The sequence below is a fragment of the Doryrhamphus excisus genome, chromosome 15 (genome assembly GCF_030265055.1).
Source record: "Doryrhamphus excisus isolate RoL2022-K1 chromosome 15, RoL_Dexc_1.0, whole genome shotgun sequence".
Lineage (NCBI taxonomy): Eukaryota > Metazoa > Chordata > Actinopteri > Syngnathiformes > Syngnathidae > Doryrhamphus > Doryrhamphus excisus.
This window is the reverse complement of record NC_080480.1, coordinates 13418979-13434290: the sequence shown is the minus strand read 5'-3', so window position 1 is coordinate 13434290 and position 15312 is coordinate 13418979. Positions and strand designations below refer to the sequence as shown.

General features: G+C 39.9%; 1 protein-coding gene across 5 annotated transcripts in view; it reads right to left on the bottom strand.

Annotated features, from left to right (window-relative positions):
* col5a3a (collagen, type V, alpha 3a) overlaps positions 1 to 15312 on the bottom strand; it is a 168148-nt gene that overhangs the window by 65417 nt on the left and 87419 nt on the right. Inside the window, exon 1 of one of the 5 annotated variants that reach the window (XM_058050241.1) lies at positions 3691 to 3968. The exons of 3 other annotated variants lie outside the window; for them this stretch is intronic. In XM_058050241.1, coding sequence (XP_057906224.1) covers positions 3691 to 3766 — 76 coding nt within the window. In that variant the 5' untranslated portion in view covers positions 3767 to 3968. Of the gene's footprint in view, positions 1 to 3690; positions 3969 to 15312 lie in introns of those variants that run through there. One more of the 5 variants, XM_058050246.1, reaches the window with a different exon arrangement.

Below are 15312 nucleotides of genomic sequence, written 5' to 3'. Positions count from 1 at the left end.
AGAGACAGCTGCTTGGAGCATCCAGCGTTCACAGACGCAGCCCGAGGGGGCGGGGAGTGGGGAAAAAAAAAAAAAGACATCCAGATGTACTGTCGTCCGCAACGAGTTAAAGTCTTCACGTTAACGACTGCAGAGAGACTTCCATTTAACATGTAACATCTTGGCTTGATCTGACAAAATGTGGATTACTTTGTTTTCTACCTTCTGTGGCGAGTCACTATTTGGTAATGGTAATGGTTTTATTTCATTTGAACATGCATCAGATTACAATTGAATGCATCACATAATCAGTTCACAGTTCCACATGTCCAAAAGGAGTAGGAAGAAGCAAAGCTTATTAAATCCTACCCCTCCATCTGGTACTTTGACAACAGTAACTGTTACATTTGTTCACTTCCTGCTTTCCTAATATAGTTTATTCATTCATTCATTCATTTTCTACTGCTTTTTCCTCACAAGGGTCGCGGGGGGTGCTGGAGACTATCCCAGGTGTCTTCGGACGAGAGGCGGGGTACACCCTGACTGGTGGCCAGCCAATCACAGGGCACTTATAGACAAACAACCATTCACACTAGCATTCATACCTATGGACAATTTGGAGTCGCCAATTGACCTAGCATGTTTTTGGAATGTGGGAGGAAACCGGATTTAATTTAATTTAATTTAATTTAATTTAATTTAATTTAATTTAATTTAATTTAATTTAATTTAATTTAATTTAATTTAATTTAATTTAATTTAATTTAATTTAATTTAATTTAATTTAATTTAATTTAATTTAATTTAATTTAATTTAATTTAATTTAATTTAATTTAATTTAATTTAATTTAATTTAATTTAATTTAATTTAATTTAATTTAATTTAATTTAATTTTATTTAATTTTATTTTATTTTATTTTATTTTATTTTATTTAAGTCACATACCAAAGTACGAGGTGATATGACCATCCAATGACATAATGTTACCATAGTAAGTGTCAATATAGTGATATGTATGGCACATCATGACTGGTTCAAGACTCTTCATCCTTGTATTTAGCAAACATCAACTGCTTGTATTGTTTCTTGAATTGGCTCATCGTTGTGCATTGTTTGAGGGTCTTACTCAATCCATTCCATAGTTTGATTCCACATCCTGAAATGCTATGGCATTTTAACGTAGTCCTAGCATATAATAATTGTTTCAGATTTGCATCAAACATTCGCCTCTTTGGCATGCGGCGGCAGGCAACAGAGACAACGACGAAACACTAAATAAAAAAACAAGTGCACTCATTCAAATGAGAAAGTCATCAGACTAAACGCAGTACAGACACGTACACCTGCACGCCGCTGAGAGCGTGTTATCAGTCAGCGCCACCTTAAATCCTTGCAGTCAGCTTCACTTCACAGGCCCTCATAAGGGAGCAGCTGTGAATGTGATTACAACACTTGGCTCCACTTCCTGTGTCTATCACATTATTATTTCAGTTGCTGGATTCAAGCAAGGCCTCCCAGTGATGACAAAATTAAAACAGTATATCTTCTCAAGGGATATTACTATAGAAATGAAACCCTGAGTCTGTAGATAGCGTGTATAGCAGTATAGATGTACTATGCATTGAAATGAATCAATACACAGTCATTATTGTCGAAACAGCTGGCAACACAAGTCACAAGATAACTGTCTTGACTACAGTCAAACATGGTGGTGGTAGTGTCATGGTCGGGTACTGCACGAGTGCCGCCGACAATGGGAGGGGGTTGCGGAAACATGAATTTCAACATGTGTACTGTGACATTCCGAAGCTAAAATTGGGCCAGTTTTCCACCATGATAAGGACTCCCAACAAACAACAACTCCAAGATGACAAGTTCCTTGCTGAGGGGATGGGGTGGTTAAGTGTGTCTACCCCAGATCTGAACCCAATTGAGCACCTAGAAAGAAGGAAGGTGGAGGAGTGCAAGGTGCCTAACATCTACCAGTTCCACCAGTGATGTCATCATGAAGGAGAGGCAGAGGATTCCAGTCACAATCCGACCAGTAACATTCTGGTCAATTTCATGCCATGCAGTGCGAGATATCTAAGATGGCAGGGTACGAGAGGCGGGGTACACCCTGGACTGTTCACCAGCCAATCACAGGGCACATATAGACAAACAACCATTCACACTCACATTCATACCTATGGACAATTTGGAGTCGCCAATTAACCTAGCATGTTTTTGGAATGTGGGAGGAAACCGGAGTACCCGGAGAAAACCCACACATGGGGAGAACATGCAAACTCCACACAGAGATGGCCGAGGGTGGAATCAAACTTGTGTCTCCTAGCTGTGTGGCCTGCGTGCTAACCACTCAACCGACTCATTTTGAGTTAATCGATACTGCCAAACATGCTGAATAATGACTACTGTAAAGTATATTTTTCTATAATACTGTCCCTTGAAAATATATACTATATGTCAAAATACTTACTAGATAGTGACTTTTGTGAGGTACTGTAGGGTAGCCTCTATCTTTATAGATCACAAAATACTTTAAACAGTTGTTAATGACAGATAAAGAACCTATTATTGTTTTTTTTTTATATATATCAAGCAGAACATACTTTTTCTTTGTTGATTAGCTGGTTTTACCGCCTTATTGTTGGGTTGTCAAATACAGTGTGGTTCCTTGCACTCCAAAAAATGATAACTGATGAACTGAACCCTGATGTTTGTAACTCCCTAAAATAAATAAAGCAAATAAAGTAAAATAATAATTATTAAAATGCACATTTTATGTTTTTTTTTCCATTTCCTAGAATAAAAATGGCTAAATGAACTACAATACAAATATAAGGCGTTCAGATTCAAATGCTTTAAAAAGGTGATATTATCTCAAAACAGGCACAATAATTATACTACCAATAACAGTTATTCAAATAATAATAAAATGTGCTACTGTTGTGGCAGTAATCCACTCCAAGCTCAAACCCCAGACTCCACTTCCTGTCCCCCACACATTTTTAGCAACACACACAAGCATCTTAAATGGCTTATTTTCTCAAACTATACTGAGTAAGACAAGCGTAAAGGTTAAAACTGTATTTAGAAGGTCGTAAAACAGGTTTTCTATGGTTTCTGTATTGATTTATAAATAATGAGGATTACTTTGCACACATTCAGGGAAGTCTTGAACTAATTAATAATGATAAACAAGGAAAAGACACACACCTTTGCAAGTAATTGGAACCAGAAGACACAATTGTGTCATTAATGAGGCTACTGTAAAACATGGCAACTAATGCCAAGTGTTCCAAAATAAAGCACATTTATAGACAACTCCAGTGTGTGAGCACTAAACTTTTCCATGCCAGGAATGTTAATCTACTCCCTTTAAGTCAGTGTTCGACTCTTTCTCAAGCCAACGTGAAAGTATTTCATGGTAAAGCGCCGCTGCTCGCATGCACACGCAAATGTGATGTCATACGTTTGCACACCCTCATGCATTATAAAACCGGTATGATTAAGTTAAGAAAGGGAAATGTCCTGCACGGAAAAATTAATATAAACATATGACAGAGCTGAATCAACTTGTAAAAGTTTGATTTTTTTTTTTTACTGCACATACAAGTAAAGTATCATCATTTACAAAGTACACAACATTTGTTAATATTTCTACTATTTTTGTATTCCAGAAGAACATTTTTAAGATTTACTTTACCTGCTTGAGTAGTGATGAAGTGCAGTACAAAAAAACCCACTAACGGTATTCTCCGCCTCCTTAAAGAGCGCTCCATCTTCCCAAATTATGGGAATCTCACCCCTCCTCTTCAACCACAACTGCAAGAGTTCCACAAGTGTCAGGAACTAAGCAGCCATGCATGTGTAGTAAAAGTTATAAGAATAATTGACAAATATAAAAGGTTCCTCCACTGGCTCTTGCAGAGGTTTTTTTTTTGTGTTGTGTTGTCTCCTCTAAAGAGAGCTTCTCATTCAGTTTCTCCTCCTCGCCATCACTCCCTCCTCCTCTTCTTCACCCCTCCCATAAGGCGGGTGTGTAGAGAAGCGGTCCAAACTCCAAAGGAAGACCCTTTTTTGACTGGATAATTTGTTAGGTCTGACTCCTTTTAGGGATGGTTATTATCTCCACAGGTGATGTATGGATCACCTTTGCTAATCCGCTCTGCTATTTCGACCACTTAAAAGCATCATATTTTCGCTATAATTTGAAAGAATAGCATTAATTCCACAGATGCCTGGATGTCACCTGCCAAAAGTGAACAATATACTGCATTGTAGTAGCTTGTAATCATCACTGATAGAAAATTGAGCCTCATATTCAACTCTTAGCTGACTTATTCTGCGTTTTCAGCGGGATCTCAGTTGTCCGATGAAGCTGCATGCGGGTTGACCTCTGTGAGCGATGCTGCTGCAGGCTGAATCCACTCAACTTAAAGGTCAGACCATTTGGTGCATTTGTGGGCAGGCAACAGCTGGCTGAAAGCATTAGCTGAAACAATGCGGTTGTTAGGTATTTGAACACATCCTACCACGTTAAGATGAGCGCTCAGCCCCAATGAGACTATTGCCTCGATTTGTACTTCAAATAAATTGGAAGTGGAAAAGTGGAATTGAACCCTGGTCTCCTATAGCTGTGAGGTCTGCGTGCTAACCACTTGTCCGCCGTGCAGCCCACACACAGAACACATGATGGACTTAAATGACACTAATTTAAAAAAAAAAAAAAGGTAAATGCTCAAGGGTACTGTAGCAACCTGGCAGTTATGTGTGGTTTTAAACAGTTTTGTGATATAGACACATATAGACAAACAACCATTCACACTCACATTCATACCTATGGACAATTTGGAGTCACCAATTACTTCATTCATTCATTCATTCATTTTCTACCACTTATCCTCAAGAGGGTCGCTGGGTTTGCTGAAGCCTATCCCAGCTGTCTTCGGGCAAGTGGCGGTACACCCTGGACTGGTGGCCAGCCAATCACAGGGCACATATAGACAAACAACCATTCACACTCACAGTCATACCTATGGACAATTACTTCAAATAAATATTTTTTTTTTAATCATATTATGACATTTTGTAAAGTGTTGGCCATGATGGACAGATATAACGCGACAATATAACACAACAGATTATGATATGATAGATTCAAAATGTTATATTGTACAACGCATGCAATTCACTGAATATGCTACGGTATAATAGCAATAGAGATTATGCTGTCCCCGCCCACAGAGTGACCACCAAGCATGCGTTTTGACCCCTGAATACGCCCGTATGCCTCGATGCTCTGCAGGCATGCAACCCGTAAGCTCCAGACAGGAGCACAGTACCCAAAACCTGACTGGAGGGCCCAGCACACCGGCTTGCCTCACCTTGCAGGGTTCCATGACAAGGGATTAATGTGGCTCAAAATCTGCCTGTGCTACCTTGAAATCCATCACAGAGGTATGCTGGAGTCTATCCCAGCTGACTGTGGGTGAGAGGTAGGGTACACCCTGGACTGGTGGCCAGCCAAACAATTATTTAAACTCATATTCATACCTATGGACAATTTGTCATCAATTAACCTAGCATGTGGGAGGAAACCATACAGAGATGCCAAGCGAAAAATCAAACCCAGGTCTACCCATTCTCACGACTGTACCCGGAGAAAACCCACGCATGCACGAGGAGGACATGCAAATTCAGAGAATCGAACCCAGGTCTGTGTGGCCAACATACTAACCACTCATCCATCGTGCGTCTATTCCACAACATAAACATTCATTCATTAATTTTGTACCGCTTATCCTCATAAGGGTGGGGGAGGGGTGCTGGAGCCTATCCCAGCTGTCTTCGAGTAAGAGGCGGGGTACACCGTGGACTGGTGGCCAGCCAATCACAGGGCACATATAGACAAACAACCATTCACACTCACATTCATACCTATGGACAATTTGGAGTCGCCAATTAACCTAGCATGTTTTTGGAATGTGGGAGGAAACCGGAGTACCCGGAGAAAACCCACAGGGAGAACAGGGTGGAATTGAACCCTGGTCTCCTATAGCTGTGAGGTCTGCGTGCTAACCACTCGACCACCGTGCAGCCCACACACAGAACACATGATAGACTTAAATAACCCTAATTTTAAAAAAAAATTAAATACTCAAGGGTACTGTAGAGACCTGGCAGTTATGTGTCGTTTTAAACAGTTTTGTGATTTCTGACTACCTGTGAACGTTACAGTCCTGACTGTATGTTTGTGGATGCAAGACAAGAACAGCCCAGTTCAGAGACAACAGTGGAGTTTGCCGATGATATGATACCGTATACCAGGGACCAACTGTATACGGAAGTACAGTTTTGAGAGAAACGTCCATCTTTGAGGACACATTGAGGTTGACCCGATGTGTAAACGTTCCCGTCTCCCAAACTCAGCTTTGCCATCCTGAGCGAGCAGGAGCCATGCAGCGCATTCCTTGCAGCTTTTAGCAGATAGTTACTAAGAGTCCAGTGGATATTCTGAGCCACGGGTGAGAAATACTTGTGCTGTGTACATTACTCCGACTTGGTGCGGGTGGGGGGGCTAATTTATTTGACAAGCCCACAACAAATGTAAAGCAATGGAGCTATTCATCCATTCTTTTGCCAGCAGCCTGTCACCTTTCATAAATCAAAACTATTGTTGATATAATGCAGCGGAACCTGTAAGGTCCAACACAATCTATTTGGGGTTTTCCACTATAATAAATAATGAAAATGATCTGTTCCGAGGTCAAAGTGTTACCATCATAAAACCCCTATTAACGGTACAGGTGATTTTTAAAGTTAACAACATTGTAAGGGTAAATAAAAATAAAAATACTAATAAATTAGATAAATATAATAAAAAGCAGTTTTTTCATGGAGCACAGAATTCCTGGCAGCACCCCTGTTATTTTAACAACGCATTACAACATTTGCACTGTAAAATATGATCAACCTGACAAAATGGGGGGTTGTTTGTTGATCATTAATAAGCAGCGATTATAGTTTTTTGACAGACAATCCTTGAGCAACATTCATTCATTTTCTACCGCTTATCCTCACAAGGGTCGCGGGGGTGCTGGAGCCTATTCCAGCTGTCTTCGGGGCGAGAGGCGGGGTACACCCTGGACTGGTCGCCAGCCAATCACAGGGCACATATAGACAAACAACCATTCACACTCACATTCATACCTATGGACAATTAACTTAGCATGTTTTTGGAATGTGGGAGGAAACCGGAGTACCCGGAGAAAACCCACGCATGCACGGGGAGAACATGAAAACTCCATACAGAAATGGCCGAGGGCGGAATTGAACTCGGGTCTCTGAGCTGTGAGGCCTGCGTGCTAACCACTCGACCGCCGTGCAGCCCATCTTGCGCAACATTCATTCATTCATTTTCTACCGCTTATCCTAACGAGGGTCGCGGGGGGTGCTGGAGCCTATCGCAGCTAGACAAACAACCATTCACACTCACATTCATACCTATGGACAATTTGGAGTCGCCACCTAGCATGTTTTTGGAATGTGGGATGAAACCGGAGTACCCAGGGAGAACATGCAAACTCCACACAGAGATGGCCGAGGGCGGAATTGAACTCGGGTCTCCTAGCTGTGAGGCCTGCGTGCTAACCACTCGGTCCCCGTGCAGCTCAGCACAATTCATTCATTCATTTTCTACCGCTTTTCCTCACGAGGGTGACGGGGGTGCTGGAGTCTATCCCAGCTGTCTTCGGGACGAGAAACAGGGTACACCCTGGACTGGTCGCCAGCCAATCACAGGGCACATATAGACAAACAACCATTCACACTCACATTCATACCTACGGACAATTTGGAGTCGCCACCTAGCATGTTTTTGGAATGTGGCACCGGAATAACCAGGGAGAACATGCAAACTCCACACAGAGATGGCAGAGGGCGGAATTGAACTCGGGTCTCCGAGCTGTGAGGCCTGCGTGCTCGCCACTCATCCACCGTGCAGCCCTGGACTGGTCAACATCATTTTAATAAATGATACTCTTGTGTGTAATACTATTTCAAGGTATTTTGATGATGACTCATCTCTCTCCCTCTGAAGGTTGTTTTGTGCTCGTGTCAAAGATGGCTGACATTCATTTCATCACTGTGAATTTCATTTCATTCACAAGTGAATTGAAGGCATTGCTCCCTATTTAGGAGCTTGTGCTGTTTAACTGGACTTCAATGATTCTTGTTGAGTGGTGCGTTGGAGAGCAGGAGACCTTTGATTGACCTTTACGCTGAGCTTCCCACCTAGATCAGCAGAACATGCCGGAACAGGCAAACAGCCAGGGAAAATATGCACGCAAGAGTTCCAATGTGAAAGCTTGGAAAATTTGATTTAAGAGGAAAGACACACTGTCATCCTAACACAGTCTATTTAAATCATCCCTTCCTCCCGGGATTATATATTAGATGATAAAAAATATGGTGATGTTTACAGTTAATCAACTATTACATTATTGCGCCACTGAGCCGTCATAAAGAAGACTGGGATAGCAGTAACTCATGTTTTCTTGGAGAATGCAGCAAAGAAAAAAGCTAAGTTAACACAAATGTTGCACTGCTGCAGCAAAGGGAAATGCCAGTATGGTGATAATTTCAATGATCAGACATGAAAGCTAAGTGACGTCTGAGGAGCATGTCTGTTAAATGAAGCAGTCAAACAAACTAACTAAATAAACTCAAGCTCGCCCTCCAGCAACCCGCCTCTAAGCACAAAGTCTTTCAAACAATGCATCCTCTCGGGATGCATTTTGCTTACTTAACATCAAATTTCGTCACTTACTTCGTCACAACTACAAAAAAAAAAAAATATTCAAAATTAATTAAAAAATTACAAATTTTTACAAACTAACTGGGGTGGACGCCATAGTATGTTTATTATTATATTTGTGTTTTGTAGAAGTGTATTTCTAAACATGTATTGTGCCTGTCCCAAGTAGTTTAATAAGGTAGCCAAAATATTCCAAGCGGCTCTTTTGACAATTACGATAATAAACATATTGATAGCTGTAACTCCCTCTGACCGTGTTAACGACATTATTTAAAATTTAAAAGGTGGCGTTTTGGAATCTATGCAGGCGTACCTAATGATGCGTTTGATGCTTAATGCATGATGTCACTTATTGTACATCACAATAATATGTTTGTTACTGTAATGTTACATTTTTTAAATAAAAATATGTATATATATATTATTATTTCTTTTAATTTAATTAATTTACTTTTATCATTAATTATTTTTTTAATTATTTTTTTTACCTATGGACAATTAAAAAATAATTAAACATTTTTTTAATTGTCCATAGGTTGTAAAAAAAAAAAATAATTTCCTATGGACAATAAAAAAAATAATTTAACATTTGTTTTAACTGTCCAAAATTTTTTTTAAACCTATGGACAATTAAAAAAAATAATTAAACATTTTTTAATTGTCCATAGGTTAAAAAGAATTACCTATGGATAATTTTAAAAAATTATTAAACATTTTTTTAATTGTCCTTAGGTTAAAAAAAATAATAATAATTTTCAGTTAAATTAAATTATATTAGGAAAGCAGGAAGTGAACAAATTGTAGTTACAGTTACTGATTGTAAAAATACCAGATGGAGGGGTAGGATTTAATAAGCTTTGCTTCTTCCTACTCCTTTTGGACATGTGGAACTGTGAACTGATTATGGGATGCAATTGTAATCTGATGCATGTTCAAATGAAATAAAACCATTACCATTACCTTTCAACAACAAGCTGGTTGCACACCCTAAAACTAACACTTGGGGAGTTACAGTACAAATGTTTATAACCAGATTTTGCAATACACCTCTGTAGTGTACTGGACAGGAAGTCTAACTGCCTCGCCATATATAGTCATGTGTCTATCGATCTACTCTGTAAACAAATACAGTGCAGCCCACACTATGGCAATAACAATAGTGCCAAAGAGAAGGAATTATCGTATCGTATCCAAACTATCCTGTTTGGGAAGTTAGAGTGTTCTCGTCTGGGTCCCAGCTAGGCCATTGCAAAAGTCGTTTCTTGGGTTAGATGATATTTTTGCTAGGGTTCTTTTATTGGATCTCATCAGACTGAGCCTAATATCATCTTGTGCATTTTTGCTCTTCTATTATCTAAAATCTTATTTTAATTTTCTCTGCTGCAGCTGTAGCTACAGTTTTGCCCCCCCCCCCACACTTTTCCAGCTCCTTGCTTTCTCCTGTCAATCTACAACACCCCCCTCCTCACCCCCAGCTACGCTTCCATTCTCATCAAGTTTGCATTCCACACCTCCTCTGCAGACGGCACACAAAAGAGCAGAAAGCGCCAGCGATGACCTGTGGCAAACATTCCAGTCCTTTCTACGCTCTTTCACACGAGCATCATCCTTCTTCCAGCCGTACTGTCACTTGTCCAAAAACGTACAGCACACAGATGCCACCCACGCTGTTTGTACTGTGTTTTGGACTCTTGGTTAAACAGCAAAAAGAATCATTCTGACAAAAAATAAAATAAAATGAAATACCCGTACATAAGCAGATGGGAGCGTACCATTTTTGGTTGAATCGGCGTGAATTGTTTCATCATGACCTTTAAATTAATTAAACACATACCTGTACACCTGTACAAAATTCTGTGTATCTTATTTAATAGTATAATTAATAATAATAATATAAATACAATTGATTTTCCGTTAACATCCACCCCAGTTAGCTTGTTTTCAGTTAATTTGGAAGATTTCTTCCTAAATTTTGCCGTCTCGGATTCCCGTTAGCATACAATATGGCATGTGTATTGTCGTTTTAATACACTGCGTGAGTACAACTGTGTTCTTAATGTATTTTTATGACAAAACAGCCTTGTTAGCAGCTTGCTAATACATGGAAACAGGAATCAGAAGTCAATGCTGTCGCCCATGTATGATGTCATCAGCGGTTGACTCTGTAGTTCTTTGCTAACAAACACAGTTACACCACTAATTAAAAAAAATAATAATAATAAAGCATGTTTTTGTAGTTTTACAATTTTACATGCATGAAATAATTCCTAAATGATGAATGAAAGGGATTATGAACATTTATGAACATGCTTTTACCTTCACTGAAGGTGTGATGACGTGTTGACAAGGACACCACCTTTGTGTTTTGCCATGAGTTATTTCCTTAATTCAGTCGTGTTTCTCACCTTATTAATCAAAATGCTGGAACCTGCAGCTTTCTTTGTCTCCGTTTTGTGTTATTTTACAGCCATGATCAAAAGAACTTAAAGGAGACTTAAAGGTTAAAAACATGTTTTTGTAAAGAATCACATATTTTAAATGTTTATTTATCCTTTTCATTTATCATTTATATATATTTATATGCATTTTGAATTGTTTTCTACATGTCAAACTATGTTGAAACTAACAGATTTACATTATTTCTTATGGGAAAAATTTATTTGGTTAGAGTACGTTTTGGTTAGAGTCTGACCTTCTGGAACAGATTCATGACACTAACCAAGGTTCCATTGTACAAAATAATAAATATGATTTTATAGAAATTTGCAGGCAATATTGCATCATATCAACATTGCATTCATATCTATGACTTGACAGTTTTGTGGAGATTTTTTTGTGTATTTCTTTTCCTAATTATGCTAACAAACCAGTGACGATCAATACAACCCTTCTGGCCTGCGGCCCCTGGTGGTGGTAATTATTTTGGAGTCATAAAAAGACACTAACTGGCTGGCTGGAAGTCAATTGGAGGGCAGGAAGACGTTCCAAGATCCTCTGCACGTGTCTCCTCAGTAAGTTGACAGGAAATTGACAATAAATCCGTAACAAAGGCTTGTGATGGGATGGGGTGGGGTGGGGTGTGCGTGGGATCAGCTGCTATGGAGAGAAAATCTTTCTGACCTTTTAGAAGAAGAGTTTAGGGCTTATTTGGGGCCCTGAGTATAGTTGAAGTATATGCTCAGAGGTGTCTGTGCTGAAAGCCTGTTGAAAAGTAAGATGTTATAGGTCGGGAAGTAACAAAAAGTGAAGAGATGGCGGGGATGCAATGTTTACATTGGAAAAACACGTATGGACTTGCATTATCTCCTCCTCTTTGTCTCGCCTTTCAGTCTTACTGCATCAGACTTTAGAAATTCCAAAGCGGCAGCTTTTGGGGGATCTCAAACGTGGCCTCATGTCCATCAACACGTGTCCACTTTCTCCTCTATGAAGGCACAAGAATGTTAGAACATCCCTAATCTTCTGTCTTATTTTAACTAAACCTTGTTGAGAAGTGGGCTTAACAATATATTGTTTGATTATTGTTAGTAGTAGTATTCAGCTAGCAAGTTGGGTATATGTCATATTAGCTACTGTCACATATTTTCAAGTGCCTCGTGCTCATAATAATTGATTAATTAATCATTTAAGATTTTAGTTGATTGTGTGGAATTTATTAACGTTGAAGCATTCATTTATTCATTTTCTACCCCTTTCCACATGAGTGTGAATGGTTGTTTGTCTATATGTGCCCTGTGATTGGCTGGCGACCAGTCCGGGGTGTACCCCGCCTCTCGCCCAAAGACAGCTGGGATAGGCTCCAGCACCCCCCACGACCCTCATGAGGAAAAGCGGTAGAAAAGGAATGAATGAAAACTTGTTTAAGCAGGCTGCACGGCGGACGAGTGGTTAGCACACAGGCCTCACAGCTAGGAGAACTGAGTTCAATTCCACCCTCGGCCATCTCTGTGTGGAGTTCCACTCCAAATTGTCCATAGGTATGAATGTGAGTGTGAATGGTTGTTTGTCTATATGTGCCCTGTGATTGGCTGGCGACCAGTCCAGGGTGTACCCCGCCTCTTGCCCAAAGACAGCTGGGATAGGCTCCAGCACCCCCCGCGACGTTGAAGCAAATTAGGCAAAATGTGGTCTCAACTAGTTTGCTGTGTAATTCGTATCAAGTTGTTACACTGTCATTAAAACAGGAGTTCAGAACATTCAGACAGCGATATAACAAAAACTCAACACATTTAATTGGGAGCTAATTTTACTGATAATTCAAGTCAATTAAGGAAATGTAGTTAATTGTCATCCCTGTATTGTTTACAGCCACTAGGGGGCTTTTTTTTTGCCATATCCGGATATTGCTATATTTGTAACGGACATTATTAATTGATTAATTAATCATTTAAGAATTTAGTTGATTGTGTGGAATTGATTAACGTTGAAGCAAATGAGGCAAAATGTGGTCTCACCTAGTTTGCTGTGTAAATCGCATCAAGTAGTTACACTGGCATTAAAACAGGAGTTCAGAACAATCAGAGAGCGATATAACAAAAGCTCAACACATTTAATTGGGAGCTACTTTTACTGATAATTGAAGTCAATTAAGGAAACGTAGTTAATTGTCATCCCTAGGGAGCATATTTTTTTTTGCCATATCCGGATATTGCTATGAATGTAACGAGCATTATGTCCTCACTTCACTTCCTTCTTTGAAATTTTGGCAGCATCCCTCAAAAGTCCCACAGCCGAGCTGGAAAATCCAATTATATGTTGAATATCCAAGTGTGAAGGTGTTGTATGGATTTGCAAAAGCAGATGTCAGTCAGCTTTAAGAGGAAATGAAGCCAAAGCTTCTTGTAAGCTGACAATCTGCCTTTTGTTGTCGTGATAATATTTTGTTGGGGGAAAAAAATCCATTTTATTACATATTTCTGTTGAATTGAACGATTGAGGCTTGACTGGTTTCGCCACCACTGTCGGTGTGATGCTGTTACTTCGTGTGGTCGCCATCGATGCATCAGCGGGGTTGGTGAAAATATCTCCTTTCAGAGTTCTGACTGAAGAGAGCAGCTGCTCCCCAACAGAGCAGGCTGCTTTCACCCTCGGAGCACGTAAACATCTCCCGGCCTTCGTACTGTGTCCTTTACAAATCTCCTGCTGTGACCGAGTACAACCTTGATGCTTCACACCATTTAAGATGCAGGAAAGGTCAGGAAAAAGAAATAGGGAGGGCATTGTGGTCTTGGTGATGTGCGTGGATTAGTAATTGTCTTTTCACTTATTAGTATTTTTCAACTATTTTAAACCAAGCTCAACAATAGTCTTGATGCTGGAATTGAGACAGTTAAAAAAAGCGATGCTTTATCCAATTTTTACATATATACTGCAACTCTGCACTTATCCATAAGTAACAGATGCCATATATCACATACAGCATAACATAACATTAAGGCAGGGGTGGGCAAACAATGGCTCAGGGGCCCGCTAAGTGTTTCAATCCGGGCTGGATGTGAAGTGAAGCCTGATTTATTTATTTAGTTTACAATGCTGTCTCCGGGTACTCCGGTTTCCCTCCCACATTCCAAAAACATGCTAGGTTAATTGGCGACTCCAAATTGTCCATAGGTATGAATGTGAGTGTGAATGGTTGTTTGTCTATATGTACCCTGTGCTTGGCTGGCCACCAGTCCAGGGTGTACCCCGCCTCTTGCCCAAAGTCAGCTTTGTCAGTCAGTCAACAATTTGGAGTCGCCAATTAACCTAGCATGTTTTTGGAATGTGGGAGGAAACCGGAGTACCCAGAGAAAACCCACGCATGCACGGGGAGAACATGCAAACTCCACACAGAGATGGCCGAGGGTGGAATTGAACATGGGTCCCCTAGCTGTGAGGCCTGCGCGCTAACCACTCGATCCCTGTGCAGCCTTAAATGGCTTATTTACATTTATTTTGTGTACTATATTGGGTAATACGAGTGTAAAGGTGACTGCACTGTGTAAAGGTGTGTATATATATGTATATATATACACACACACACACACACAAACATATATACATACATGTGTATATATATACATACAAGTGTATACATACATACACACATATACATACATACATGTGTATACATGCATACACACATATACACACATACATGTGAATATGTGTATATATATATATATACCCTTCCTGCGAATCAATAAGAATAATGATCATAGTGTTAAATGATCAGGTGCGTAGCTAATGTTGGGGAGAGCGACTGCACAGTCATCCATCCATCCGACACAGTACATCACCTCATGTAGCCAAAAAGCACAGCAGGTTCTCGCACTTTGACCTTTCAGTGGTAGAAGTAGCAGCGAGTCTGTTTGAGATGTTATCTGACGCACTTTGACCCCTGTCAACATCAATCACGGCCCCTCAGTTGACGGCCCGCCTCAGCAGGGGGAAAAAAAAAGTCAAAACATCTACTGTACTACTGATAATCTCCGTGGTATTTGTCATTTGTGAGTTTAAATTATGTATGAT